General features: G+C 33.9%; 4 protein-coding genes across 8 annotated transcripts; 2 read left to right on the top strand and 2 right to left on the bottom strand.

Annotated features, from left to right (window-relative positions):
- Positions 1-2,393: 2,393 nt before the first annotated feature.
- On the top strand, positions 2,394-4,577 carry LOC107018681 (E3 ubiquitin-protein ligase AIRP2). The gene is made up of 5 exons (XM_015219224.2): positions 2,394-2,774; positions 3,181-3,343; positions 3,645-3,711; positions 3,821-4,052; positions 4,167-4,577. The coding sequence occupies exons 1-5, from the start codon at positions 2,686-2,688 to the stop codon at positions 4,375-4,377; spliced, it is 762 nt and encodes a 253-aa protein (XP_015074710.1). The 5' UTR covers positions 2,394-2,685; the 3' UTR covers positions 4,378-4,577.
- A 923-nt stretch (positions 4,578-5,500) lies between these two features.
- LOC107018680 (GDSL esterase/lipase At3g48460-like) lies at positions 5,501-8,647 on the bottom strand. Of its 2 annotated transcripts, none has more exons than XM_027917286.1 (3): positions 8,055-8,647; positions 7,056-7,630; positions 5,501-6,285 (listed from the first exon to the last, which is right to left on the bottom strand). In XM_027917286.1, the coding sequence occupies exons 1-3, from the start codon at positions 8,533-8,535 to the stop codon at positions 5,779-5,781; spliced, it is 1,563 nt and encodes a 520-aa protein (XP_027773087.1). In that variant the 5' UTR covers positions 8,536-8,647; the 3' UTR covers positions 5,501-5,778. The 2 variants fall into 2 exon arrangements, with proteins under 2 accessions (XP_027773087.1, XP_015074709.1); XM_015219223.2 differs by having other exon boundaries at positions 8,004-8,646.
- Positions 8,648-11,914: 3,267 nt separating this feature from the next.
- Positions 11,915-22,768, top strand: LOC107020279 (COP1-interactive protein 1). 3 transcript variants are annotated; one of them, XM_015220565.2, is made up of 9 exons: positions 11,915-12,125; positions 12,503-12,628; positions 13,990-14,295; positions 14,380-17,607; positions 18,306-19,167; positions 19,268-19,917; positions 21,552-21,702; positions 21,788-21,869; positions 22,388-22,768. In XM_015220565.2, the coding sequence occupies exons 2-9, from the start codon at positions 12,536-12,538 to the stop codon at positions 22,488-22,490; spliced, it is 5,475 nt and encodes a 1,824-aa protein (XP_015076051.1). In that variant the 5' UTR covers positions 11,915-12,125; positions 12,503-12,535; the 3' UTR covers positions 22,491-22,768. The 3 variants fall into 3 exon arrangements, with proteins under 3 accessions (XP_015076051.1, XP_015076052.1, XP_027772951.1); XM_015220566.2 differs by having other exon boundaries at positions 12,499-12,628; XM_027917150.1 differs by having other exon boundaries at positions 12,475-12,628.
- A 317-nt stretch (positions 22,769-23,085) lies between these two features.
- LOC107020280 lies at positions 23,086-26,226 on the bottom strand. 2 transcript variants are annotated; one of them, XM_015220567.2, is made up of 9 exons: positions 25,997-26,226; positions 25,254-25,312; positions 24,745-25,023; positions 24,513-24,573; positions 24,160-24,284; positions 24,003-24,065; positions 23,765-23,889; positions 23,537-23,676; positions 23,086-23,327 (listed from the first exon to the last, which is right to left on the bottom strand). In XM_015220567.2, the coding sequence occupies exons 1-8, from the start codon at positions 26,049-26,051 to the stop codon at positions 23,541-23,543; spliced, it is 903 nt and encodes a 300-aa protein (XP_015076053.1). In that variant the 5' UTR covers positions 26,052-26,226; the 3' UTR covers positions 23,086-23,327; positions 23,537-23,540. The 2 variants fall into 2 exon arrangements, with proteins under 2 accessions (XP_015076053.1, XP_015076054.1); XM_015220568.2 differs by having other exon boundaries at positions 23,086-23,320.
- Between the last annotated feature and the right edge of the window lie 1,398 nt (positions 26,227-27,624).

The raw sequence follows: 27,624 nt of genomic DNA, 5'->3' as shown, positions 1-27,624 counted from the left end.
TTGTTTCTATGGTGGAGGAGCGCGATCAACAATATCGTGGCATCAACCCTATAAAGAAACAAACATTTTTTAAATAAAAAAAAAATTATTATTCAAAACTTGCTCAATTTTCAAAACTTTACTTTCTCACATATTAATTGCTTAATATTTACAAATTTTTGTTTATAACATAGTCTCACATGCTTAAATAAAAATAAAACTTGATTGTTTATTTATTGCTATCACCTAGCCTTGCATGCTCAAATTAAATAAAATAGTATTAATTGTTTTGTATCACTTAGCAAGATTAAATAAACTATTAAATGAAGTGACTTTGTTTGCTAATTGAAACCCCCACATAGATTGCATGAGATACGGCCGGGACCCACACTTGTGGACCTCGAGGGATGCCTAACACCTTCCCCTCGAGGTAATTAGAACCCTTACCCTAATCTCTGGCTCGTTGACCTTAGTTAGACTTAATTAGGTTAGATAGGTGCCCTAACGCGCCTTAATTCGTTAGGTGGCGACTCCAAAACCGAAAATCCCAAAAGAGTTGTTAGGTCGTGCACAAAACCCGTTTTCTGCGAAAATGGGGCGCGACACTAATGTAATTAAAAACTTATTAGGGATAGATTGTAATTTCATATTAAAATTTTGAGATTTATGTAATTTACACTAAAATCTATCTTGTTAGGGGTCTCGTGTGATAAATCATGAGGTCCTCATGTTTAAGCAAAAGCAAAATTATAGGTTGTTTCTGTCCATCTGTTTAGTTTTGGTCGATAGAGTTATCTAGTATATGTACTAATGGATGGTAGTAAATATTCACAAAATTAATCGAAATGCACACAAATTGACTCCGACCAAGTTATTTATACCCTTGAAGTATTGAAAATGGTACAAAATTACCCTCCATCCACCTATTGGCTCCAAAATGCCCTTTTCATCCACCTATTGGCTCCAAAATACCCTTGTCATCCACCTTTGTGTTCAAAATTGACCACTTTTTTAATTGTTTTAAAATTAAACTTTTTAAATATTTTTTAAAATACTTGGCGTTCAACTATTGATTATAATTTTAATTTATTAATATAATTTATAAACCAACCCACTACCCACTCATTACTAATAAGTTAAATTATAACTAATAGTTGAGCACCACGTATTTTAAAAAATATTTAAATAGTTTAAATATAAAACCGTTAAATAAGTGGTCAATTTTGAACCAAAAGGTGGATGACAAGGGTATTTTGGACCCAATAGGTGGGTGTAAAGGGTATTTTGGAGCCAATAGGTGGATGGAGGGTATTTTTGTACCATTTTCAATACTTTGAGGGTATTTTAGGCCCTTTTCCGTATTTATTATTGTGTTAGATGCACCTTCAACAAATTTACTCTGCTCATTTCAATTTTTTGCTTTAATTTTCCTTTTTATCCGTTTAAAAAAAATCCCTTTTTTAGCAACTAGTATAATTCTAATTTTTCACATAACATATTTAGTATCCCAAGTTTAAACTATATTTTATTTAGTACATTAGAAAACATCTCAAGATCATAAGATTAAAAAAAATCTTTATTTTTTAAAAATCCGTTTTAAGTCAATATCAAATAAATACAAATCAATAAAGTAAATAATAATTTAAAAAATTACAAGTATGATTACCAATTCATCCTAGTATTTGGATTTTTTCCCGCATGCATCTTATTGATTTAGGTGTTTCAACAATTAACAGCGCAGCATATTTGTTTGATTATATATTAAATTGCAACAGAGAAATATAATCATACTAGAAAAGTTAGTTAGAAAAAAGAACTTCCATCCATCAATTTTAAATTTTATAATATTAAAATATCAAATATAATTAAATATTAAAATATAATATATATTCTAGAAAATTATATTAAAGAATGAGTCACATTACACCAAAGTTTCATATATCCAAGAAGTCTTAAAGAATAATAATGGGACAGGTAACGTAATTATAAAAGTGTGAACAACTTGTACATTTAATAGCCACCAAATTAAATAATTATCATAAATATTTTGCTGGATAATGACACCTAACAGTAATCATGATTATGCTTAAAAAATAGAAAAATAATATGACTATTTTTTCCTTTAATTCTTATCTAATTTTGATCAACTACTCATCTTCTTTGACTTATTGAATAAGCAAAACTTACAATGTGAATAAATCAATTTATTCGACCAAATCAATTCATAATTAATTTACTTGCCTAATTCAGCACAATTTTAATATTCTCAATAATATTTATTTATATATAATAAGAAGAACTTTTATTAGTTCTTTAAAAGGATAATATTATAATAATTTTATATTTATGGGTTCTTGTTGAAAAAAAGCATAAATTTGGAGTTGTTTCAACCATTATATTTTCTCTATTACCAAAAAAAAAAAAACATAGAAAGCTGTCCTATTCAAAGCCGACTTTTTTTTAGAAAAAAAGTGATTTTTTTTTTCTTAATAAAGATGGTGTTCTTGAAAAAGGGTGGAAGAGATCAAAAGGGGTATCTTGTTTTCTTGAAAAATTGTGTTATTTTGGCACAAAAACAAGATTAGACATATTGGGGTTTTAGTTTTTTTTGTGTAGAAGGAAGACTTTGCTTTTGTCAATATTTGTTTGTACAAGAAAACATAAAAAGCAGTTTTCTTGAGGGGTAAAGGCACCTCAAAGAGGGGGATGGAGATGATGAATTATCAGGTTGGAAGGAGTTCTTATCAGGATTCCTTGAAAGTTTTGGAGGCTGATATTCAGTATGCTAATACTCTGTAAGTTTGCTTATTCAAAGACTTGATTTTTACTTTCTGAGATAATGATTGTTCTTGTTTAATTAGGGGTTTATATTATCCTTTTTTTGGGTTGTTGATGCTTTAATGTGGCTTTATTTTGGTGTTGGGCTATGCTAGCTTGCTTTTAGCTTGACTAGATTTTTGTTGATATCAACTTTATTTAGGAACAAGTAATTTCTATTCATGTAGTTTTGTTAAAAGAATAAGACTTCATGTTCTGGTGTTGTGTTTTCTTCAGCATGTTCATGCTTGCAACTTGTAGCATTTTAAATACCCTTAGTATCAAATGATTGTGCAAAGTTTCCTTGTCTTTGTGACAATGGAAGTTCTTGTTTCTGTTTAAGAATTCATTTGGTCTTTATCTAATAGGCTACTTTGATTGCAGGGCTGCTGCAATTCCAAGAGAAAAGAGTGGAGCACGTCTTCAAATGAAACTGACCTACAACGGATTGGCTCCTGTGTTTTTGTTTTTGCTCCGTTGGATAGATAGTTCATGCACTTGTCTACTTCCTGGATATATGAATTTCTTTCATGTCCTCATTTACAAAGTATGAATTTCTTTCTGTTGACACTAAGTTTTTTCGTCTTAACCCGTTCTCTCGTTATTCTATTCATGTATACACCATATGCATTGAAAGAGTCAATATGTGTGTTCCCATGTGTAAGTCAAAGGCCACTTGCCAAAAAGGAATCATGTAAATCCAGTTAGCTTCTGAATTTATTGAATATCCAGTGTTTTTCTTTCCCCTCTTTATTAGTGACAACGAAGATTATAGTTGCACAATTTACTGTTCTGTCACTTATACCTGTTTTTTTCTCAGTTTACTAACGTCGTCTCTCCTTTGGCAGGTGCGTACTGATGGGAGACCAAGAATATCTAGACACGGAAGAAGAGCAACTATTAACGACTTTTATGGTTAGTCGCTCATTCTCCTATTTTGTACCAAGCTTTTTACGCATTTTAGGATTAAGTTTCTTACCTTGATTGTGCTGAACTATTACCCTTAATACTGACAAAATTACAGGTGTTATACTGCCATCACTACAGCAGCTACATTCTAACTTGGTGGAGCTGGACGATTGTAAAGTCGTAAATCATGGCATAGGAAGTTCTCAAGAGAAAGTGAAAGGAGACTCCAAATTTTCAAACTTTGAAGCAGAGAGAGAAGATGAATGTGGAATATGCTTGGAGCCTTGTAACAAAATGGTCTTACCAAATTGCTGCCATGCAATGTGCATTAATTGCTATCGCGATTGGTAATATACCTACATTTCTTAGAAATAATAAATTATATCTACATCCTCTCTATTCATGTCTTTCACTATTCTAAGAGCTTGGCTGAGAACAATACTGCTTTCTCAACCCTTCAGGAATACAAGATCCGAATCCTGCCCCTTTTGCCGTGGTAATTTGAAGAGAGTTAAATCAAGAGACTTGTGGGTCCTCACCTGCAATGATGAAGTTGTTGATCCTGAGACTGTTTCCAAAGAGGATTTATTGCATTTCTATCTGTATGTTAACAGTCTGCCTAAGGATTCTCCTGATGCGTTGTTCTTGATGTATTATGAATATCTAATATGACATAAAACATTTGAGATAAGTAGTGTACAGATAGAGAAAGAAAACCTTCAAATGTACATAATTCTGGTGGGAGAAATTCTCCTAAATTTCACAGAGAAATAACCACCTCCATGATTGTTTTTATGGTGGTATTCATGCCAGCTTCATGATCAATGTCAGATTTTTATTATTAAAAAAGTCCCTAAGCTCCTTATTTGGAATTTTGCATCATTTACATATATTATATCCAATTGATAATGCATAGCCTTTGCTTTTGATGATGCAAACTCTACATTCTTTTATTTTGCTAGAGATTTATAAGGACGTGTTACATTTTAGCAGTGTAGTTGAGACAGATGACAGAGCAACATCACGATGAAGGTGGGAATGGAAGGAACTTTTTTTTTTTGGGAGAGATGAGGTATTGAATTAGGGAGATTAGAGGATGAATTCCCTACTTTCTACAGTTAAGACCCAAACAAAATATTATGGTGGCCAACTGTTCTGTACTTTTGTCAACTCTGAATGGCAGCTATAGTTGAGAAAAAACTTTAATGATTGAGAATTTCAAGATATCAGTCACCTTTATGACACTTTTGCAGCCAATTGCTGTTGATGATAACTGGGTGGACTCTCAATTTGGGGTTGCTAGCAGCAGTGTCTTCTTCTCCATGAAAAGGTGCTACGGTGTTCTTCAAAAACTAGTGCAATTGCTGAAACAATTCTCTCTGAAGATGATGATATGGAGGATAAAAGCACCACCAAAGTAGCCTAAAGGTGGATTGCTACTAAGGTAATGTCTCACTTGAGACAATTGCACTGAAGAAAATTCTCTGTTTGTAGCAGATGTTTCTCGTGTGAAACTCACAAGAATCTATCAACCGTCTCTTGCTTCAATGCTATTGTACCCGACAGATAAACCATTTTTGGTGTTGACTGGGTGATGCCACAGAATTGCAAGTGCTGATTATCAGATGGGCAAAAATAGAATTGACAAAAACTAAAGAGGAATGGAAGATGTTTTGATGGGGAAAGCAGCATTTTTTATTTATTTTTTGCGAAGTCCAAATATATACAAGAGCTGCAATATTGGTGTAGGAATGCTAGAGTGTCCAGCCAATTTACAGGTAAAACCCCTAAGAGCTGTGGAAAATCTCAGCAAAGGAAGAGTATCCTTCCAGTCCATTAAATTACCATATATATAGATTCATACATGACAAAACATGTGCATTCACAATGCAGCTTGGTGAAAATATTTGTTGTACTCCACAAAGGTTGTCTATCTATTATTGATAAAGGAGGTAATCTGCCTACACTAAAGTTTTTCATTCTTACAATGGAAGAAACATTCCTATTATTATCTCGCTCTCTTGATTGGTCTTTCCGGAGCGGTATTATTTACTAGGTTACATCGAGTCCAATCTACATGCCACTCTTACCCTTGACCAGCTCACTAAAAGATGGTTGACAGAAGCCTTGATTGAGGAAAAGATCAGTGACTTTCCGATTCATTGCTTCTGTAAGATGGATACCATCCCAGCTGATAAATTTGCTTGGATCATTACATTTAACGGTTCCAGGTGAGCCACACGGCGAATGCAGGTTGAAGTTCAATGGTCCTCCTACAGCTCCACAGCAAGGCTTGAAAGCTTCCTCAAATTGGTACTTTTTTAGGTTCATCTTAATTGTTAGATATGCATTCCAGTAGTCAGCATATAAGATATGACAATTAGGATATAAACTACGGAACATTTCCAATTTCTTTTGAAGGATCTGGTTGTGCAACATTACTGCTGCGTTGACAGCTGCTGCACATCCCATATGATCAAGAGCAGCTTTCAGTGGACACAATGAGATATGTAATGGAAGGCATCCTAGTGGTGGTAAGCCTTGAACTACGATGTACTTTGCTCCGCTTTGCACTGTTGCCTATACATATAACACCGTCTACTTAGCATTGCTGTGATGTCAAATACATGTGATACTAAATAGTCTGTTTGGTCAAACTTCTAGGAAACTACAAGTGTTTAATCTTATAATAAAAGAAGAGGGCTTACTTTGGAACATTAAAGTGTTTGGCCAAGATGCTGTCAAAATAAGTGTTTTTGACCTAGTAGTAGAAACTGTTTTTCTGTTGTAAAGGAAAAAACCAGGAAAAGTACTTCTTTGTAAGAGTCGAAGCAAAAAATTTTAATTTTTTTTCGGGATAAAAATATCCTAACCAAAAAACTTGTCAAACTATCACCACAGTACACACATAAACTTAGCTTATGCATTTTCAACAGAACATATATATGTCCAAAGTACCATAAACATGTTCCCTCTCTGTGTGATTTTAGTTTTAACATTTTCATGAGATGAAATTGACATTTTAATTAACGTCTCTCGTAAATAAATAAATACTGCAAATCATTTTAAATTCTCTCCTGTCTTTATTTGTAATTTGATACTCAAAAACTTTTTTGAAAAGATTGGTCGAACACTAATTGTTTCGATAAAATACTAACAGAAGTGCATTTCAGATGATTTGGCAAAGATAAACTGTTACTATCCAAAAATACTTTTTCTAAAACTTCATTTGACACAAAACACTTATCAACGTAAGCTGATCTTGGAAGCTTAACCAAAGAGGTTTTAATACTAATATTACTATGTTAAAGCTTTTATGGAGACAATTAAGTTACATTTCATGTGCATACCTCGATAAGTCTGCTAACTTGAAAGACGGACTGCTGTGTGAGCCAATGTGAAGTTAGAGAGGACCCTTGTATACGAGCATAGTCACTGACACCAACAGAGCCTATCCAGAAGAGTGCATTCTCCATTTCAGCCTGACAATTTTTGCCATTTTTATCTGTACATCCAATCTGCTGTTTTAACTTAGAGAACCAATCAATCTGAGTTTGAAAGTTCATTGGTAATCCTTTCCAGAATGGGTTAGTAAGTTTCTTGGTTGAAAAATCATCTTGAGAGAGAATTGTTGATCCGGCTATTGCAAAGTTGGCCCCAGCTTGGAAATTTGCAGAGGTATTTTGAAAGGGTGGCAAATGTGGTAAGTTAAGAGAATCACATAGAAAATCTACCATCAAATGTCCATCACATAAATTATTGTTTGAATTTGCTGAACTGCTCGATGTGTGACCAGCCAGTAAATTAGCATTTCCTGTATCAGTGTAAGAGTCTCCAAAAGCGTAGACCTTGTGGAAGCATCCTACAAAGTTATTATGCCTAGTTGAAGTGTCTTGGTTATTGTTATTAGCAGGGGAAGAGTTACCTGTTACGAAAATAATATATGAGGAAGTTAGAAAAAGAAAAGCTTTGAGGAGTGAAAACAACTTCCTTCAAGAGATATTGTCCGTATACTATTTTTGGGAATATACAGACTAGTCCCTTCATGATACAACAAAGCCTACAAATTAACTTGGTCACTATTCAGAGGAGGCATGTCTTTACAGGGTCAAGCAATGATATATACAATTAAGAGGTAAGATAATTGTGAAGGAAATGACTTTGCCTTCTGACTATTATCCTTCATACGAAACACCCTCAATATATAAAGCTTCCAAATTCACATTTGCCTTTTGATGCGGTTCAATCTCACGTCACATATATTGTGAACTATCTAACATGAACAGCGAAAGAATTACCAGGCTTGGCAGGAACTTCCTGGCTGTTGTTCTGTGCGGGGGAAGAATTACCAGGCTTGGCAGGAACTTCCTGGTTGTTGTTCTGTGCGGGAGAAGGGTTACCAGGCTTCCCAGGAACTTCCTGCTGGTTGTTGTTCTGTGCGGGGGAAGGATTAGCCGGCTTGGCAGGAACTTCCTGCTGGTTGTTGTTCTGTGTGGGGGAAGGATTAGCCGTCTTTGCAGGAACTTCCTGCTGGTTGTTGTTCTGTGTGGGGGAAGGATTAGCCGGATTGGCAGGAACTTCCTGCTGGTTGTTGTTATTTGCAGGGGTAGGATTAGCCGTCTTGGCAGGAACTTCCTGCTGGTTGTTGTTATTTGCAGGGGTAGGATTAGCTGGCTTGGTGGGAATATTTTCATGGCTATTGTTATGAGCAGAGGAACAATCACAATGGGGAGTTTCAGGGCTCTTTAAATGAGCATATGAAAATGAGAAAAATAGGCAGAAACAGAAGAAAAAGGTAAGAGGAAAATGTGGAAAGAACATATTAGACATAGTTGAAATTTGTAGTACTAAGTTTTTTTTTTATTTTTCTCTTTTTCTTTTGGTATTTTTTTGTACTAAGTTTATGTTATTCAATGGTCTGCTAAGTAAGATATTTAGCAAGAAAGGCTATTTATAGAATTCAGTTTCATTCTGTTGGAGTTGAGAGGATAATTTTGTAGTCTCCTTTGTTTTAGGTAAGTAATCACAGGTATTCATTGTTTGAGGCACTAGATACCAACGAAATGTTTTACTGGAGGTATAGTTAAACTAGGATCTTAGTCACAATTTTATTATCATCAATTTCCCTGACCATAAGTAGGTGAATAAACGAAAGATAAATAGCGATTGATAAAAATTGGATGCAAGACATCAATACCAATGAAGTGAAAGTTCAGGTCCACTTGTACTTTATAAGATAATTTTTAAAAGTATATTATGTTAAGCCAAAATTGTGACATGTATAATTTGAATAAATGGTCCTCCATTAATTAAATTGAGGATATTCTTAAAAAAAAACTAAGATAGAAGAATTCATAGGTCATACTTTTAATAAAATTAAATAGGATGACATATTTGACTTTGTTAAGAAATGAAGTAAAGGACAACTTTTTTCTTTGGCCAAATACGATATACAAGGTTTTGAAGTTGGTCTTAGTTTTTAGTTTGACACTCTTAATTCAAGTTTGTACTATTTATATAGGGTGAGAAACCTAAACAATAGTTAAAAACTAAAAATTGAATAAAATAATGAGTTGAAATAAAGTTTCAAATTTCTATGTATTAGTGTGTTATATCACTTTCATAAATTGTTGGCACGAATGAAGTTGAAGAAGATAGAGATCTGTTTATATATTGCTAACGGACACTCTATCGAGAGATGTTTTGAGAGAAGTATTGAACGAAAATGAGAAAATAATCAACCATTTGAGATTGATTTGTGGTCACTTGTTGTTATTTATATTTTGCAAATATTGTATAATTTGTTAGGCTTACTCGATTATATGTTTAAAAAATAATAAAATTTGTTGTTCTATATTAGATGTTTAATCAAGTAATATACACTATACAGTTTTATAAGATAACAAAAATATTATTAAGATCATTTTTAATTAAATAATTATACCTCAAAAAATAGTATAAAATTTTGTGAATGATAGATAATTTTTCAGCTCATCTAAATTAGTAAAAGTATCAAAATTATAAAAATAAATTACACAAATCCCCCGATTCTATAATCAGATCCAATTTTTTTTAAAAAAAAAAAGTATCAAAATCATATAAAATGTAATATAAGAAAGTTGGCTCCATGTATTATTTAGAAATTAGGGAAACACAAAAATAATTTCTTCCTTTCTTTCTTCATTAGTTATTGTCCGATGAAAGTATTTAATAACCAAAAAAAGAAAAAAGAATAAAATGTACAATAAATAATAAAATTTAAATCTGCAGAGAACGATCGGAAGGAAAAAAAAATTTGACACCATCAAATGATAATATATCATTGCAAGAAATACTTTGTAACATTTACTATAACTGATTCAAAATAAGTTAATTTTTAGTACTTTTTAAAATTCAATATAAATGATTTATTTTTTAAAAGCTCAAGGAGCTTAATAATTAATTAATTTTGTGGATTATAACCGATTTTATGACTTGCTCCTTAAATCATGTTAAATAGAATATCTTTTTTTATGAAATCACACTAAAGAGAATATACTTCAAATTAATGGTAACGTAATAATAGGGAGCAAATCCAAATGTCAGATCACATGCTTATGAGTTATGTAATATTAATATGTTGAACATTGATTTATAGTTGTCAAATTTTTCATTCAAATACTCAAATTAAGTCATGTTTCAATTAAACATCGTAATTTTTAATGAAATGTTCCAATTAAATACTTCCAATTCAAATTCTAAAAAGACATTTATAAGTATTTTTGTTCGAATTCAGATAGTTAAATTTATTTATTAGACATATAAATATGTCATCTTCTATAGCATATAACTAAAGAAAATAATATATATGTGTGATTATTAATTAACTTAACTAGGTAATAAATGAATGTGAACGTAATCATACAAGAAAAAAAAAAGCAAAAAATGTACTCAACTATAAAAGGAAAGAAAGGAAACAAAGCAAAGGGAGATTGATACTCTACTATACAAAATAACAATAATGATGGATTTTGTTAGTTACGTAAAATCCATAGCCAAATTACACTTTTATTTTGGATAATTCTATTAACTTTGTAGTAAATGATCAGAGTTTTTGGTCAAAAACATTTTTTAACCATATCCCAAACTTAAATTATATCCTTAAAGTATTATTTTTAGCAGAAAATATCTTTTAACTATACCCCAAACTTAAACTACATCCTGAAAGTATCTTTCTTATCATAAAATATCCTTCAAGTATTTTAAAGTGAGCAATTTTCATTCTTCTACTTAAATTTTTCGTAAAACTATCTAATATATCCCACAAAAATTAAATCGTTCTTCCTAATTATTATTCTTAGATATTTCAAAAATATTATCGTGAACTTTTTCATAATTGAGTTAAGAATTATGCAAAACTTTTAATTTGATCGTTTTTTTCATTCATCTTTCATATAATTTTAATAAAAAATATTATTAGTTTAAATATGTTTCTTCTCAATTGAATATGCTAGAAGCGACATTTGTTGGAGACTTTCGTTTCTAATAATGTAAAATAAAACTCAAATACGAGACATAATCAATATTTTGATCACTTCAATATTAGATTGACCTAAAATATCTATTGATTTAATTGGTTGAGAAAAAGATAAGAATAATTAAAATTCAACTTCTTTTCGTTATGAAAAAGACAAATTATGTACACTCACACCTTCCAATCATTTTTAGTTTCCATAATCAACAATGTCTAATATTTTTTTATATTTTTCAAGAACTTCTTGTAGCAGGTAATGAAATTATGCAGAGTAACTTTTGTTGATAGTCACGTTAACTGCTCATTTTTTCGTAAGATCCACTAGTTTTTTTGACAATGTCTAACAAAAGGATGAAAGTTGTTCATTTACAAATACTTAAAGGATGTTTTCTGCTAAAAATAATACTTTAAGGATGTCATTTAAGTTTGGGATATAGTTAAAGAATATTTTCTGCTAGAAATAATATATTAAAGATATAATTTAGGTTTGAGGTATAATTAAAAAATATTTTTGACCAAAAACTCTAAATAATCAAAATAAACATCTTTTACTATACATTAAAAACTATCTTAATCAAATAAAATACACATAGTAACAAAATATAACACATTACATATATATATATCATTTTCCCAAAGTCAAGTTAGTTTGAAAAGCCCAAGGCAATCTTCTCAACTTGTAAAGTTGTAACAGTAACCAGTAACAAGTGGCACTTTCGGTTCTTGATGCAAAACGACGTCATTTTATGTCATCAACGTCGAAAACAGTAACTCTTCAAAGGCATATAGAATACAAAATTGCAATTGTTCACGTGATTTGCACAGCTACAAAATCCAAGATCCACACACACCATCATCGTCTTCTTCAACTCTAATCATATCGAAACCCAACAAAATTATTCATTTGGTAAATAAATTTTGATTCCTATCATTTCTCTAGGTCTTTTTTTTAATCATTTTGCTCATTTGCAATTAATTTTTTCTGTACTGGTACCAACTAAGAATTCACTTTTTTGGTGATAAACTTATATGGGTGTCCAAAAAGATTGATTTTTTCCACTTATTGAGGCATATATTGATATGGGTGTCAAGTAAGATTGAATTTTTTTCACTTCTTGAGGCATGTGTTGATATGGGTGTCAAAAAAGATTGAATTGTTTTCACTTCTTGAGGCATGTGTTGATATGGGTGTCAAAAAAGATTGAATTTTTTTCACTTCTTTAGACATATGGATAGGGCTGTTTTTTTTTTTTCAGAAACCCTTTTTTGTTTTTTGAAAGGTAGATTGAAGCTGGATTTGGGAGATTGGGGCATGCAATGTCAGAAAATCATGATGGAAATGATGATTCACGTGGGGTTGTAGATGGAGGGGAAGCTTCAGTTTCTGTAAAACCAGTTGCTATTAATCAGGTGGAAATTTACTTATCTTGATTTTTTATGTGTCGGTGATTTAATGTGTACTTTTCTCTACTTTGCTTGAGTTTTGTTTTCTAGAGTTGTTCATGTATGGAAAATAGCTTCATAAAGAGTATTCTCTATACTCCTGAATTTATAGGATTAGAAACAGTTAGCTTAATTCTTTGGATACAACTATATATGCCCTCAAAACAACTCCTATTTCTTCTGTCTATGTTGTCCACCAGAAGAGGCGGATCTAGGATTTGGAAGCTCTCGCTGCGACCCTACTTTGAACAGTAACATATGTAGCTTAACATTCAGAGAGGAAGACTTTTATAGTTAATTTAGACAAGGTTTTAGTTAGAAGTGGTCTAGGGTTCTATTCTTCTTATCCACAGTTTTTTTGTTGGGTCGATCTTGCATCCCAAGGTATTAAACTTGATCTTTAACCACTAGCAAGATCCTAAAGGTATTGTTGAACTTGAGCTTTAACCACTAGCACTACAAGGCTCATTGTTTCTTTTCAGTGCCAAGGTTAATATTTTATACATTTGCTTATACATATATTTACAAATATACTCTTTGGTTGGATCATAGGACATTCCAGGAACATATATATTTTTACAAAATTTCAACCAAGACTTCCGTGTCCTGTGGAACCCTCTCCCTTGTACATAGATCTGCCCCGTCCACAGACATGCACATGAGGGGTCATCCTCCACCATTTCCTGTATTGATATCATTCCAGTACCAATAGGAAGTACCTGGTATTACTTTGCTTCTTTGCTGGACATAACTGCTTTCCAGTTAACTAGATTAAAGATTTGGTGTCTTTCCATCCTTGCACAAAAAGTTTCTTCTTAATGAATCCAATTTTCTCTGCCTTTGCTGGTAGTGGAAACAGGAACATAACATAGGTGTATAGAGCATCCAAGAAGCTGTTTATCAGAAATGTCCTTCACCCAAGAGAGAGTTATTGAGCCTTCCAAGCCTTTTTTCACATTCATCAACTACTCCACTCCATATCTCCATAGCCTTGTTTCTTGCTCCCAAATGGGATTGGGTTCCTAATTTAATTATGTGCTTACATCATATATATTAGAGAATACTTGGTGGAGAATATGAAATCATTTTACTTGAAGTGTCTAAATAATGAGCTAAAGGAATGTCAGGGTAGAACTTTACAGTCATATTTGCTTGCCTGGAATTTGAATCTAAAGAGAAGTTTTGGTTGGTTCTTCTGTATTTAAAACTTTAACTATTGTCTTATCGTTTTCATGTTTGTTCCAATTACATTTTAGTAACTTGATAGCTCATATGTTAGTCTTGTAAATGAATATCCTTAGAGCTTGTCTTGGACAAAATCTTTTCAGGTGGATGCTGCGGATCTAAAAGGTGGGATTTCAGTGGCTGCAGCAGAGTATGTAGAGAATGATACAAAAGATACAAGAATGGCAGAAGATGGGGGAAGGGAGGACATGTTTGTTGATTGCCCTGATGACATAGAAGGTCCTGAAACTCCGCAGTATGTAGACCAGAGCAATGATGCACATGATAGTCAACTGGAAGGATTGAGCAATGGAGCACATGATCTGGACTTGAAGGCCGAGGTAGAACAATTGCGCAAAATGCTAAATGACAGTATTGCTGAAAAAGATCGCATTGCTCGAGAAGCTGAGGTTGGTGGTTTTATTTAAGGTAGTTTCCCATAAATATGCTATATTCAATGATATTTATTTGCTCAACTCTGGCTCTATGTGCAGGAAGAAAGAGCAGCATCTACGTATGAGCTCACTCGCCTAACCAATCAATTCAAGGGTCTGGTTGATAGTTGGTCACTACCAGATAAGGATGATGGTGAGTTAGTTGAGAATCTTCACCATAGTGAAGCAGGAGTCAGGGATTTGGCCTCTGGTGTCTCATTGCATGAGGTGGTAACGGATGTCTCCAAGTTTCTTAAAGAAGTTCTGGATGAGCGTGTTCAGACTGAGAGCAAAATCAGAGAACTTAATGACCTGATACATATGAAGAGTCAAGAAATTGATGCCCTCAATTCAAAGGTTTCCGAGTTTTCAATGGAACGAGAAAATTCTGCTCACTTCTCTGTGGTTCAACTTGAGAAGGAGAATCATATGACAGAGATCGCTAATGACATCTTAGCTTCTCTTGCTTCAGCGGTTCCTCTAGAAAATTTTTCTGATGAGTCAGTTACAGGAAAAATGCTTCATGTCAAGAATATGATCCCAGTTTTAGCTGAGAAGTATAACGTTTTCCTTTCCGAAGTTAACCAACTTAGACGGAGCTTAACTGAAGTTGCACCAGACCATAATATGCAGGATGAAATGGGGGTGTTGGTGGTTGCACGTGATACATTGGCTGAATTCAGAACAAGAGAGTTGAATCTAAACCAACATCTGAGCTTTTTAAGTGATGAAAATGGGAAACTGTCTGAGGAACTTAATAAACATAAATTGATGGTTGAGAATACAAATGCTGAAATAACAAAGCTGGGTGCTGAAATTGAACAGGAGAGAACAAGGTATGCTAATACAAAAGAGAAGCTTAGCTTGGCTGTGACAAAAGGAAAGGCGTTAGTTCAGCAGCGTGATGCTTTGAAGCAGTCACTGTCTGAGAAAGCTAGTGAGCTGCAGAGGTGTCAAATTGAGTTGCAAGAGAAGTCGAATAGTCTTGAAGCTGTGGAACAAACCAAGGATTTACTGGGGAGAAGCGAAAGTTTAGCTGCTTCACTGCAGGAAGCTCTCATTCAAAAGGAGATGATACTTCAAAAATGTGAAGAAATATTGTCCAAGGCCACTGGAAGTGAGCAATTTCAGTCAACAGATATAATTGAGAAAGTCAAGTGGCTTGCAGATGAGACGAATGCATTGAATGAGACATCTTTACAACTCCAAAGAGTGGCAGATTCCTTGTCATCATTTGATTTCCCCCAGCCCGTACAATCAAATGGACTTGATGCACAGGTTGCTTGGCTCCTGGAATCATTTTATCTGGCTAAAGAAGATGTAAGAATATTACATGAGCAGATGGGAGCAGCAAAAGAAGCTGCAAATAATGAAATTGGTCAGCTTACTACTTTTCTCGTGGGAGAAGCACAGGATAAAAGCTATCTTCAAGAGGAATTGGAGGATTTAAATCATAAATATGCAGTGCTTGCCCAGAAAGAGCATCAGGCTTCAGTGGATAAGGATAGAATCATCAGTATGCTTCTAGAGGCTTCTAAGATCAACTCACATGATCAAGAATTGGTCTATCAAAGCCAATCTGACATGACCATACTCATTACGAAATGTGTTGAAAATATAAAAGAAGAAAGTAGTGCCTCTCTTGAAGCCCATAGTCATCAATTTGAGTCCTTTGAACAGATGCAGCGTAATTTGTACATTAGGGATCTAGAATTGAGGCTATGTGGTCAAATACTTACAGAGGAGATGTCGGAAAAAGCAGAGTTGAATAGATTGTCAAACCATTTAGTCAAGGTTACTGAGGAACTTTGTGTTTTAAAGGAAGAAAAGGAATCTCTGGAGAAGAATCTCGAACAATATGAGGATAAAGTTTCCTTACTTAGGGAAAAGTTGTCTATGGCAGTAAAAAAAGGCAAGGGGCTTGTCCAAGAGCGAGAAAAATTGAAAGGAGCATTGGATGAGAAGAGTGCTGAAATTGAGAAGCTGAAGTCAGATTTACATCAGCAAGAATCTCTATCTAATGACCACAAGTTGCAGATTGATAAGCTCTCAGCTGAGATGCACCGTATCCCTCAACTAGAAGCTGATCTTGTTGCTATGAAGGATCAAAGGGATCAACTAGAAGCTGATCTTGTTGCTATGAAGGATCAAAAGGATCAACTAGAAGCTGATCTTGTTGCTATGAACAATCAAAGGGATCAACTAGAACAGTTCTTAGCGGAAAGGAATAGCATGCTTCAAAAGGTTATCGAGTTACTTGATGGTATTGTTCTTCCGGCTGATTTGGGTTTTCAAGATCCCATTGAAAAGGTCAAATGGATTTCAGGATACGTACGTGAAAGCCAAATTGCAAAGATGGAGGCGGAGCAGGAGTTGGGGCAAGTTAAAGATGAATCCAGTTCTTTAGCCAACAAATTGTTGGAGGTCCAGAAAACCATTAAATCCCTAGAAGATGCATTATCTGCTGCGGATAACAACATCTCACAGCTCCTGGAGGACAAAAATGAGTTAGAAGCTGCGAAGGCATTAGTTGAAAAAGAATTAGAGAAAGCAATGGAAGAAGCTTCTGCTAAAAGTGTTGAGTTTGAGAATGTGTTCGTGGATAGAAAATCCATTGAGGATGCTTTGTCCCTGGCAGAGAAGAATGTTTTAGTACTAAAGAATGAGAAAGAAGAAGCTTTACTTGGTAAAGATGCTGCTGAGTCTGAACTACAGAAAATCAAGGAGGAATTCTCTTTCCATACCAACAAACTAAAAATGGCAGATGAAACTATACAATCCCTTGAGGACGCACTAGTTCAAGCAGAAAAAAACGTATCTCTGTTTACTGAGGAAAATAATAGGGTACAAGTTGGTAGAGCTGATCTAGAGAACGAGATTAACAAGCTCAAAGGGGAAGCTGATATCCAAAACAGTAAGCTAAGTGATGCTTCCATGACTATAAAGTCTCTAGAAGATGCTTTGCTGGATTCAGGAAACAAAATTTCCGACCTTGTTAATGAAAAGAAGAACGCAGAAGAGGAAATTGTAGTTCTGACTTCCAAGGTAGATGCCTGCATGCAAGAGTTGGCTGGATCACAGGGCAGAGTAGAAACTAAAGTTCTGGAGCTCTCTACCCATCTTAGCCGTCTTCAGTTACTTCTGAGAGATGAAGTTCTGTTTTCCTCTCTCCGAAAAACTTTTGAGGGAAAGTTTCACAGCCTAAAAGACATGGATCTTCTTCTTAAAGAAATCTGGGATTATCTTTCTGAAGTAGATACTGAAGTGCTACCAGATTCTCCTACTAAGGTAATCATAGAATCATCACACCTTCCTCTTCGTTTTTCTTTGTTGCTTTTCTCTTTGAGTAATCTTCCACCTCCCTGTCACAACCTTACAGCTCAGAAGTTTATTTGAGTGGTTGATTACTTGGATTTTTTTTATTGGTTTATGGTGTGGTTTCTTTTGTGAGAAAAATAACCTACCTGAAATATCTCTGATGTCTGAAATAATTGAAGAATTTTGGATTTATCTAAATAGCTGAGGTCACCTATCTCTGTTTTATAACAGAGATTAATTATCATGGTTCATTCATAATACATGCATACATACATACATACATATATATATATATATATATATATATATATATGAAATCATTGGTCATTTTCAGCTTCTTACTTGTTCCATTTGCTGGTGGATTGCCTGTTTGCTTTTTTGTTTATTAGTGAACAACTTGCTGGCCAATTATAAAGACCATTTTGATGTTAATTCTCATCTTTTCGGATCAGTTACACATGCACTTGTCCGTTGCTTGCTCGTTCTGTCATTAGAATGATTTTTTTCGAAATTTGCAGTTCACAAATGGTAGGTATTAAGTTGACTTATTTATAGTAAAACTTGTGCCTGTATGGATATACTTATGTTACCTATACTTGTAATATGATCAGGTGATCTGCATGTTCTTGATGTACCTTCTCTTACTTCTCTGCTATGTTCTTTTTTAGGATGACTCATCTTTCTCAATTCCTTCGGTATCTGTTGTTAATGATGCTCTAAATGAGGAAGTAGCCAACGGTGAACCAAATGTAACTGATGGTGACAATATCACATTGCATCTTGGGAAAATTGTGGATGGATTCGAATTGAGAAACAAGATTCTTGCCGAGAACATTGGATGTTACTCTGCATCGATGGATGATTTGATCAAAGCCATACTTAGAAAACTGGAGTTGACAAAAAGCATAGCTCTACCTGTGATTGAACTGACAGAATCTCTTAAGCAAAAGGTCAGAGATGCAGAAGATGGTAGGCTAGCGCAGGAAAATACTATACAATCGTTGGAAAGGGATCTTAAAGTTCTACTTTCTGCTTTTAAGGATGCAACTAGTGAACTGGCTTTAACTCAAAATAGATTGTCTGAACTTGGCTCCAACTTTGACCTGGAAAAGTTGAAGGAAACGTCACCTCAACAATTAGCAAATTTTGGTGAAGATGCTATAGTACATCAGCACTTGGAGCTTGATAGCAGCCAGTCTGCAAGGACTGCTGAGAAGCTGCTATTGGCAGCTAGACAAAGCCGCCATCTTACTGAACAGTTCAAATCTGTGATGGAGGTGATGGTTGGTACTATTAAAGATTTGCAGGTTAAATTGGAGGAAAGCAATAATACTTGTGGAGAAGTCTTGGAAGAAAAGGAGACCCACCAAGAGAGGATCTCCCATCTGGAGACTAATCTAGAAGAATTGAATGGTCTTTGTGATGAGATGAAGCTTAAATTAGAGGATTATCAGGCTAAAGAGGATTATATCAAGGAGAAAGAAGCTGAACTTTTGTCTCTCAATGCTAAAGCTTCACTGAATTTTCAAGGTACACATTGTGTTTACTATGTTCCCCCCCTTAAATTATGAAAATGTTGGCTGTGACTATAGTAGTTTTCTCATGGCCTGTTTTGATACTGTTCTTTCAGAAGCTGAAAACTTAACCCTCTCAGCATCTCATATGAGATCTCTTTTTGATAAACTAAAAGAGATTGAAACACTCATGGGGCCTGATGTGGGAGATGCAGAGGCCTATGATTCACCTGATGTCAGGCGGCTCTTTTATGTAGTTGATAATTTCCCAAGATTACAGCTCCAGATGGACTCATTGTCTCGTGAGAAAAAAGAATTACAATCAAGCCTTGAGAAACAGGCACTGCAAATTGAGAGTTTAAAGGATGAAGTTGAAGAGCACATGAGAGATGAGGTGGACTGTGCAAAGATGAAGAATGAGTTGTTAGAATTCACAATTGGTTTAGAAAATATTATACATAAGCTGGGAAGCAACAATTTGGTTGACTACCATAAAGAGACTCCAGTGACAGGGTTTTTACCAGTGCTTGATAAGCTGATTGTTGCCAAAGTCTTGGAATCTGAAAATTTGAAAGCCAAAACAGAGGAACTGCTTGCTGACTTACATGGTACCCAGAAGGTTGTTGAGGACTTGTCAAGTAAGGTTAAGTCACTGGAAAATTCTAATCAACTTAAGGTTGCACCACTAGAGATCAACCAGGAAAGAGGCATCTTCGAAGCTGCTTCCTTGCCGACTCAGTCAGAGATATCTGAAGTTCAAGATGTGGTAATTTTGATTGCAGTACATTGCATTCCTTTTCAGTATAAGTCATTACATTGCCTTCTTTCAATATTTTTCATGTCCATTGCTGGTCAGTTATGTGTTATTTTAGCAATGCCATCTTTTAGTAGGCTTGCCCTTTTAATCTTTTTCTCCAAGGATACATCTAATCGAGTATGCCAAGAGGCTGAGACTAAAGCTCTTTTATAAAATTGATTAAAAAAGATCTTTTGACAAATGCATAATAATCAAACAATGCTTTAATTCCTTTGTTCTTTTAAGTTGGAAGACCTGTCAAAAGTATTTGGTTCTTATTGGAAAAATTGAATGGCAAGACACAGTAAATTATTGATGATATATAATGTAATGCAAGATAAATTAGAAAACGCGTATAAGCGATAATCTTACTAAGTATGCAAATAACGTGATTTACTTTGGCCACCATGAAATGCCCAAGTGGCATCCCTGAGAAAAGGTTAACGAAATTGCAGCCAATTTAATTGACCTTCTGTCCATTCAAGATATTTTTATGTGCAATTTTCTACTGACCAAATAACCTCTTTAGCAGAGTCATGACCTAATATTCTCCATCTCATATAAGTTAGAGTGGGGAGATATGACTCATCTATGTTGCTAATGCATTCTGAAGATTTTGTATTTGTGCCTTTGAGACTGCTTGTTTTGACCTGTCCAAAATGATATGGTCAACAGATACCTTAAGTAACATCCCTCCGCTTCACTTATGTGCAAGAAAGTGAGAATATTTCAATTGATATAGGTGTTGATCATGAGCAAAAGTTGGAATAGAGGAAGTGAGCTTAACATATGTGCAATTTGTGTATTTGATGATGCATTTTTATGTATTTGTACCCTACAGTTTCCTTGGTTTACTAATCCCTGGTGATCCGTGAATAGCATCCTGCTGTTCTGGAAATGATTCTGTATTTATATAGACGTTAAAATTCTCTTACTTAAATATTTAAAAACCTAATCAAGGTTTCTTAATGTAACATTGATGGAAGGTATAGAAAACCTTTAATGAATGCTATTTTCGGTTAAATACTGAACTTTTAAACGTGTTTTCTTAAAATGAACCAAAGGAGACCACATGTTAGGTAACATTGGTTTATCCAACAGAAATCTCGCTGCGTAAGTCACTTGCATTTATTTTCCAATGCCCACTTCTCTTTTTTGGTCATTACTCAAGGAACTCTCAAGCATCAAGTGGTTGCTTTTCCTCAAAAAGTAACTGTAATTATGGTAGGATCTGATGTAATTTCCTTAACCTCTCAGCATCAATATGCTATTGTAAAAATGATATATGCTTGTATTTTACAAACAAAAGTGTTGACTTGTGAAGGGGAGGCTTAGAGCAACTGTAAAAGTTTGTCTTCATGTGACCTATATGTCAGGGGTTCGAGCCGTGTTAAGTATAATTTAAAACTGATGCTTGCGTTAGGGTAATGTTTGTCTATATTACACCCCTTCGTGGTCAGCCCTTCACAGGTCCATGTGTGAACATGAGATACTTCATAGATTAGGCTCCCCTTATAGTGTTCTGACATAACATTTTTTCTATAAACTGGGAAGAAAATGTTTGTGCAAAGCAGCCTAAACTGCTACATTCTTCTTGTTTGCAGGTACCAGTTAGTAAGAATTTAGCCTCTTCTTCAGTTGCATCAGCTGCTCATGTCCGAACTTTGCGGAAGGGATCTGCAGATCAACTTGCAATAAATATAGATTCTGAATCTGAACGGTTGATAAATGACGAGGAAGCTGACCAAGAAAAAGGTGTAGATTAATGACACAAATCTTTGAAAATTTTGGAAGAGAAATGTAATGTTTTAGCAAACTTAAAAATTTGCTCGTCTTGCAGGTCATGCATTCAAGTCACTGAATACTTCAGGTCTTGTTCCAGGGCAAGGGAAGATGATTGCGGATAGAATTGATGGAATTTGGTAATATCTTAGAGCTTCTCTCTAGCCAGTTCTTATTGATTTTTTTGATGAAATTACAAATTTTCTGCTGCATTTCTTTAAGTCTAGGAATAACATTTGCCGATCAAAATATAGAGACATTAGATTCAGGTCAAGCATTTTTGATTCTTGCAACAATGAAAATAGTGATGCTATCTTGCTAGGTTCTCATTCCTCATACCATGATTTTCAATTTACCAAAATTCCAAGCCTTAACAATCTCCACCATCTGTTACTGACATGATTTTTTGGAGAGTGGTGTAGGTAGGGGTGGTGTGTTATTTTGTGTAGGGAGAGGGTTCTGTCCAAGATTTATATGGTAGACTTAAACATGCTTGTAGAGAATTTCAAGTACTTTTTTTTTTGGGTGTGTTTAATAGTTGGTATGATGTGAGCTGAAATGGAACAACATGGTTACCAACCCAAACTTACTTGGGATAGATGCATATTTGTTGGTGCTTGGCTTTTCAATCTAACACTTGATTTCCAATTATATTCAGGGTATCTTCAAGTCGAGCTTTGATGAGTCATCCAAGGGGCAGGCTAAGTCTTATTGCTTATTGTTTGTTCCTTCATATTTGGTTATTAGGCACCATATTGTGATGATTCCGATAATTGATTCTTTTGCAGTTGTACATTACATATTGTTATAATTTTTTCTTCCTCTTTTGACCTGGCTCAGTGCCTAAATGTAAATGGTTATAAGGTCTCAGCAGTTAGATTCTCTGCAATCACAGTTTTAGGGATTCAGAGAATGTTGGATAGTTGTTCTATTAGCCAATAGCTGTACTAGAGTTGAATGAATGCATACATCTTTGCTTAGGCTAGGTTTTGATTTACTGTCTAGTACAATACACAATAAACTCATTCCTTTTCTTTAATGTTTTATTCCATGCTCTCTAAAATAACACAGCCACATTAACTTTTTGGTTCCCAAACACTGTCATGTTGAATTGGTTCCCAATGTGGCCGCGATTCCTAACAAGTTCTGACTTGAACTCGTAATATGCTTATTTAGAAGCTTTTGTAGGTTGCTTGGTTGAGAAACATTTTGCTTCAAGCTAGAGTTGAGCTGTGTGATTTTTCGCGTAAAAATCTTGTGTTCTTTACTTTATTCCGCGCTTTACAGGTGTTTGGTGATTTCACAAGAAACATGTATAGAAATGTAGGTTGGACGAAATTTAGCACCCCTCCAGTGTCTTGTGCAATATGTCAAGCTTGATATGGTGAAGCTTCACCTTTAAAACTAGTAATAAATTTTTTAAAATATCTACACCATTACGACTAAAGTATGGGTACACTTACTCTATCCAGATCTCAATCGTGGGATTACAGTATATCAAAGGAATTCCAAATGACTCTTTTAACTTGTGAGTCTTCATTAGGTGCAGATCTCTATGTTGCAATTACAGCAAGCTACTTTGCATTTGTTCCTGCATGCTAAAAATACAGATTCATTCATAAAATGTCAAAAATTTGAAAGCTACAATGACAATGACAATGAAAAAGAGAAAAAAACTTGTAACACATATAGCCATGGCAAAATCAAGAAATAGAAGCTGATACTGTTTAGGAGTTTCAGAAAAGAAAGTCACAACTTTCATACAAACTCTGTAGACAACTTTCATGGTTAGTGCAAAAGAAGTTACCAATCTATTTTGAGGAATTTGATGTGTAGCGCCATATGATGCCTCCTACTAGATTATTTACAGCATGAGCAGCCATTGGCACAACAACAGTTGATGATGAAATTGTAGCATAACCATACACTATCCCAACAAATGTGGCCCTGAAATTAGAATAGTCTCACTCTTCCTGAGCATCACATTTCATGTTTCATATCACACAACAGTTTGAGCATAAGTGTTAACAAATACCAGACAGCAAAGGAGTATCTCCGACCACTGCCCAAGTGTAATATCCCAAATATGGAAGCAGTTGCCACAACACTCTGCCAATGGATGCCAAAAAGTGGTAGCAATGCACCACGGAAGAGAACCTCCTGCGTCATTGACATACCCATACAATCTTGAAATCAGTTCTGAAATTTCAAAATCAGTAACTCATCCAACAAGTAACATATGTGATAAACACATGAAAAACTTGTACGCGTACCTCACTAATGCCTGGAAGAAGTGATACCACTAAGTAATCCAAAGGTTCAAGTGAACTCAACACCTGAAATGGAACTTGTTTTTTCTTCACAAAGAAAATAGCGCAAACTAGCCAGCCCTTTGATCCAACCAAACAAAGTATGAGAATATGTACCTACCTGGCTATTTGCTGCTTCACTAGACTCGGCGAAATCTGGCCAGGTCTTGAGTAATAAGTACCGACAAGAGGATACCAGTATGACCAATCCAGTAATCAACTCAAGATGCCACATCTGGAAAGTCACTGTAGAGAGAACTATCAACACGAACACCCTTTATGCTATAACTGATAAGACGAAGCAGAAATGAGAAGTTGAAAATAGCTTTTCTTTTCTTTGAAAACAGTTAAGACGTCCAACAGTTCACCATTGCAAAGAGAAAGAATTTTCCATGACAGGTCCATGGTGTAATAGGAATGTGGTTTGCAGTTACAAGAAATACCAAAACTACAAGAAAACTTGTAAGGTTTTACATGGTATTTCGACAGAACAGTCAACAATAGGCAATCCTCCTGTTGATGCAACATGAGAGCCCTGCAAAACCGTCAAATACACAATCTAAGTTGAAGCATAGTCTAAGTCGAATTCACCATATGAACACATCACTCTGAAGTGTAAGCATATCACTGTATTTGTGTCCTTCAAAAAGCAGTAACACACTCAAGTTCATGAGAAAACTTTGAAGAGCTGAGGGAGAAAGTTTACCTCTCTAATTACAACGCCTAGAAGACCTATTAAACCAGAAGTGATTATGCATGCCTTAAGCACAGAACCTCTAGATGGGATCATCGGTACAGAAGTCCCAGCCTCGGAAATGTCAAGAGGAGATGCATTCTTGTTATCTACAACATAATCTGGATTAACATCATCACTTAACATATACTTATCAGGTATTGCAGTATCCCTTTTCTCTGTTTTCCCTTTTTTCCTCGATTTCTTTACCGACTTCTGACTAGCAAATGCCCTTACATTGGCTTTAAACCCCTGTACTTAGTATAGTAAACATAGTCAGCAATTCTTAAAACGAGTTCAAGGAGGTTAATTTCACATATGATCACTAAAATTTACCAACTATAAAAATAAAGTCACATACTATCTTTAGTTGAAACTTTAGTCAAATGTGACAAAACATAGTTGTATAATGTTTCGTGATCATACGTGAAATTAACCCCGAGTTCAAGTGAACCACAAAATTCATGTTTTTTAGAACTTACATAGCACAATATAGGGGATACAGACCTTGGTGAGCAGTTGGGATCACCAAACTTCCTACCTGATAGAACATCAAACAATATTTATAAAGGTAAAACAATTATTTTTTCCATCTTTTACCTCAACATTAAATACTTATTCTCTGAATTAGCTTCCAAGACCTAATACTAAACATCATTTAATAATGTCGTAAAATACCCATATCAATAATTATTTTCTTAATGAGTGTATCAAGTAAAAATGAACATGAAGTACTTTTCATTTCACAAAATCAATACACAAATAACACCATTCTTCCTGTTTTATTCTTGGAAGTATGAAATTTGTCTGACATTAGAAAACTAAATGATTAATTCATGTTTATCGGTCAATTTCATTATCAAAATAAATTGATTTATGTTCATTTACTGAAAACTCAACTTCAACAAAATACTAATTAAGACTACTATACTGTATAGTAAACTTACTTAGTTTCTTTTTAAGTAAGGACGTAAAGTCTAAAATGGTGCGCATATAAATAAAAATAGAGGAATTAATAATTTAACTAGAGAAATGTTTTTACACTTGGTGAATTGATTTATAGCCACACAAACATTTATAATTTATCATAGATCACAAATTTTAAAGTTATTTCTTTCTTTGTCAAGTCAGACTACATCAAACAAATTTGAAGAGAAGAAATACAATTGGACATGGAGAGCTTGAGGAAGATATCACCATATTCCATGAAAGGAAAAGTACTTACAGGGAGTGACAATAGTAGTGAACTTCAAGAAGTTGTTTGTAGTAAGTGAACCCATTGATGATTTGCTTGAAAGCTAAAATTGTAGAATTAAAACAAGATTTTCCCTTCTACCTATAATAATAAATCTCACTTGAACAATACATTTTTTATTGGTATCTAATGGAAAAGGAAGAGAGGGGAATGATAGAATGGAGACCAATTCTTTTATTTTTAATAAAATAAAATAAAATCTTTACTGCCTATTTTTATTTCTTAAGCTGTTCAAGAAAAGGGCAAAAAGGCTTAGGAAAAAAAATTGGTCCAAAATTTGAGTGGTCCAAATTCTTCATACCCATTATTCAGTAGTAGCAAACTTAAATTGCTATTGTTTCAATATATGGAGTAATTTATTATGTACTTAATTTTAAAAAATGAAATTATGATAAAAATATAAGTTGTGAATATTTGTGAAGCATAAATTATTTTATTAAGTATAAATTTAAAAAAAATTATATTATTTTTATTGGTTGACTATCTTATGTTTAGACATAACAATCTCCAATTTATCTCTATTTTACTCTCTATTTTTTATATTTTGAGAATAAATAGAGAATGTTCTTTCCAATCTCTCTCCATATTACTCTCTTCATAATGAGTTGGGAACCAAAATAAGCCACAAAAATATAAAAGTAATCAAAATAAGCCACTATTTTAGTAAATAACTAAAATAAGCTTAGTGGAAGAAAAAGTTTCACTATATCCAATAATCTAAACGTTTTCCGTTAGTTTCATAACGTTTATTTTTAATATATAACGGAAACTTTTTCTTACACTTTATAAAGTGGAGTTTTTTCTTCCACTTTATAAAGTGAAACTTTTTATTCCATTTTATAAAATGGAACTTTTTATCCACTTTATAAAGTAGAACTTTTTATTACACTTTATAAGAAGAATATTTTTCACGTCTTGAAGAAGCTTTTTCAGTGTTGTCATATAAATTATATTGATTTGATATGTCATTAAAACGGAAAAAATATTTCATACGTTTTTTTATTTTTTTATTCTGAAAAACCTATTTAAGGACGTTTATACATAGTTGATAGCACCTACAACATAAAGTCTTCTATATTTGTTCATTTCAATCTAAAAAAAATGTCTTCTACACCTAAAGTTAAAGTTTTAATTTATTGGGATGGCGAAATTATACATGACGAAAATACCGTTTATTATAATTGTCCTCCCAAACACAATGCTAAATATCCAATAAATGTCCGATATCATAAATTTATTTCATCAATTTATAAAAGAATGAGTATAAACAGTACAATTATAATTTGATTATAGTCGGAAAATACCCTACTTCATTTTTATCACAAGGACAAGTAAATTTTGGAGAGTGGATATCTATAATGACGAATCGTTGACTGACTTTTTGAGGGTTCCAAATGACTATATAGATCAAATCAAGTTAACATTACTTGAAATCTATGTTAGGAAGGAGCCTAAGATTAGCCAACAACATTCTCCTTTATCAGTCGATGTTCATCCCTAATTAGAAAATCGTAATAGCATTGATCGATTTCCGATAACTCAATCTACTGATTTTCCTAAAATGGCTCATAATCAAAATACTCTTACCGGCCGATATG

This window comes from Solanum pennellii, chromosome 5 (assembly GCF_001406875.1).
Source record: "Solanum pennellii chromosome 5, SPENNV200".
Taxonomy (NCBI): Eukaryota; Viridiplantae; Streptophyta; class Magnoliopsida; order Solanales; family Solanaceae; genus Solanum; species Solanum pennellii.
Note: the sequence above shows the minus strand (reverse complement) of the source record. Positions and strands in the feature narration are given on the sequence as shown.

Bases quoted from the DNA above. Each gene is read 5' to 3' on its own strand.
- LOC107018681 (XM_015219224.2), top strand. From the start codon at position 2,686: ATGGAGATGATGAATTATCAGGTTGGAAGGAGTTCTTATCAGGATTCC. The intron at 2,775-3,180 runs GTAAGTTTGCTT...CTTTGATTGCAG, and splicing joins ATTCAGTATGCTAATACTCT to GGCTGCTGCAATTCCAAGAG. The intron at 4,053-4,166 runs GTAATATACCTA...TCAACCCTTCAG, and splicing joins ATTAATTGCTATCGCGATTG to GAATACAAGATCCGAATCCT.
- LOC107018680 (XM_015219223.2), bottom strand. From the start codon at position 8,535: ATGTCTAATATGTTCTTTCCACATTTTCCTCTTACCTTTTTCTTCTGT. The intron at 7,631-8,003 runs GTAATTCTTTCG...TTTTCGTAACAG, and splicing joins GGAAGTTCCTGCCAAGCCTG to GTAACTCTTCCCCTGCTAAT. The intron at 6,286-7,055 runs GTATGCACATGA...TTATATGTATAG, and splicing joins AAGTTAGCAGACTTATCGAG to GCAACAGTGCAAAGCGGAGC.
- LOC107020279 (XM_015220565.2), top strand. From the start codon at position 12,536: ATGTCAGAAAATCATGATGGAAATGATGATTCACGTGGGGTTGTAGAT. The intron at 17,608-18,305 runs GTAATCATAGAA...GTTCTTTTTTAG, and splicing joins TACCAGATTCTCCTACTAAG to GATGACTCATCTTTCTCAAT. The intron at 19,918-21,551 runs GTAATTTTGATT...TCTTGTTTGCAG, and splicing joins TATCTGAAGTTCAAGATGTG to GTACCAGTTAGTAAGAATTT.
- LOC107020280 (XM_015220567.2), bottom strand. From the start codon at position 26,051: ATGGGTTCACTTACTACAAACAACTTCTTGAAGTTCACTACTATTGTC. The intron at 25,313-25,996 runs GTAAGTACTTTT...ATGTTCTATCAG, and splicing joins CACTACTATTGTCACTCCCT to GTAGGAAGTTTGGTGATCCC. The intron at 23,890-24,002 runs GTACGCGTACAA...TCAATGACGCAG, and splicing joins TTCTTCCAGGCATTAGTGAG to GAGGTTCTCTTCCGTGGTGC.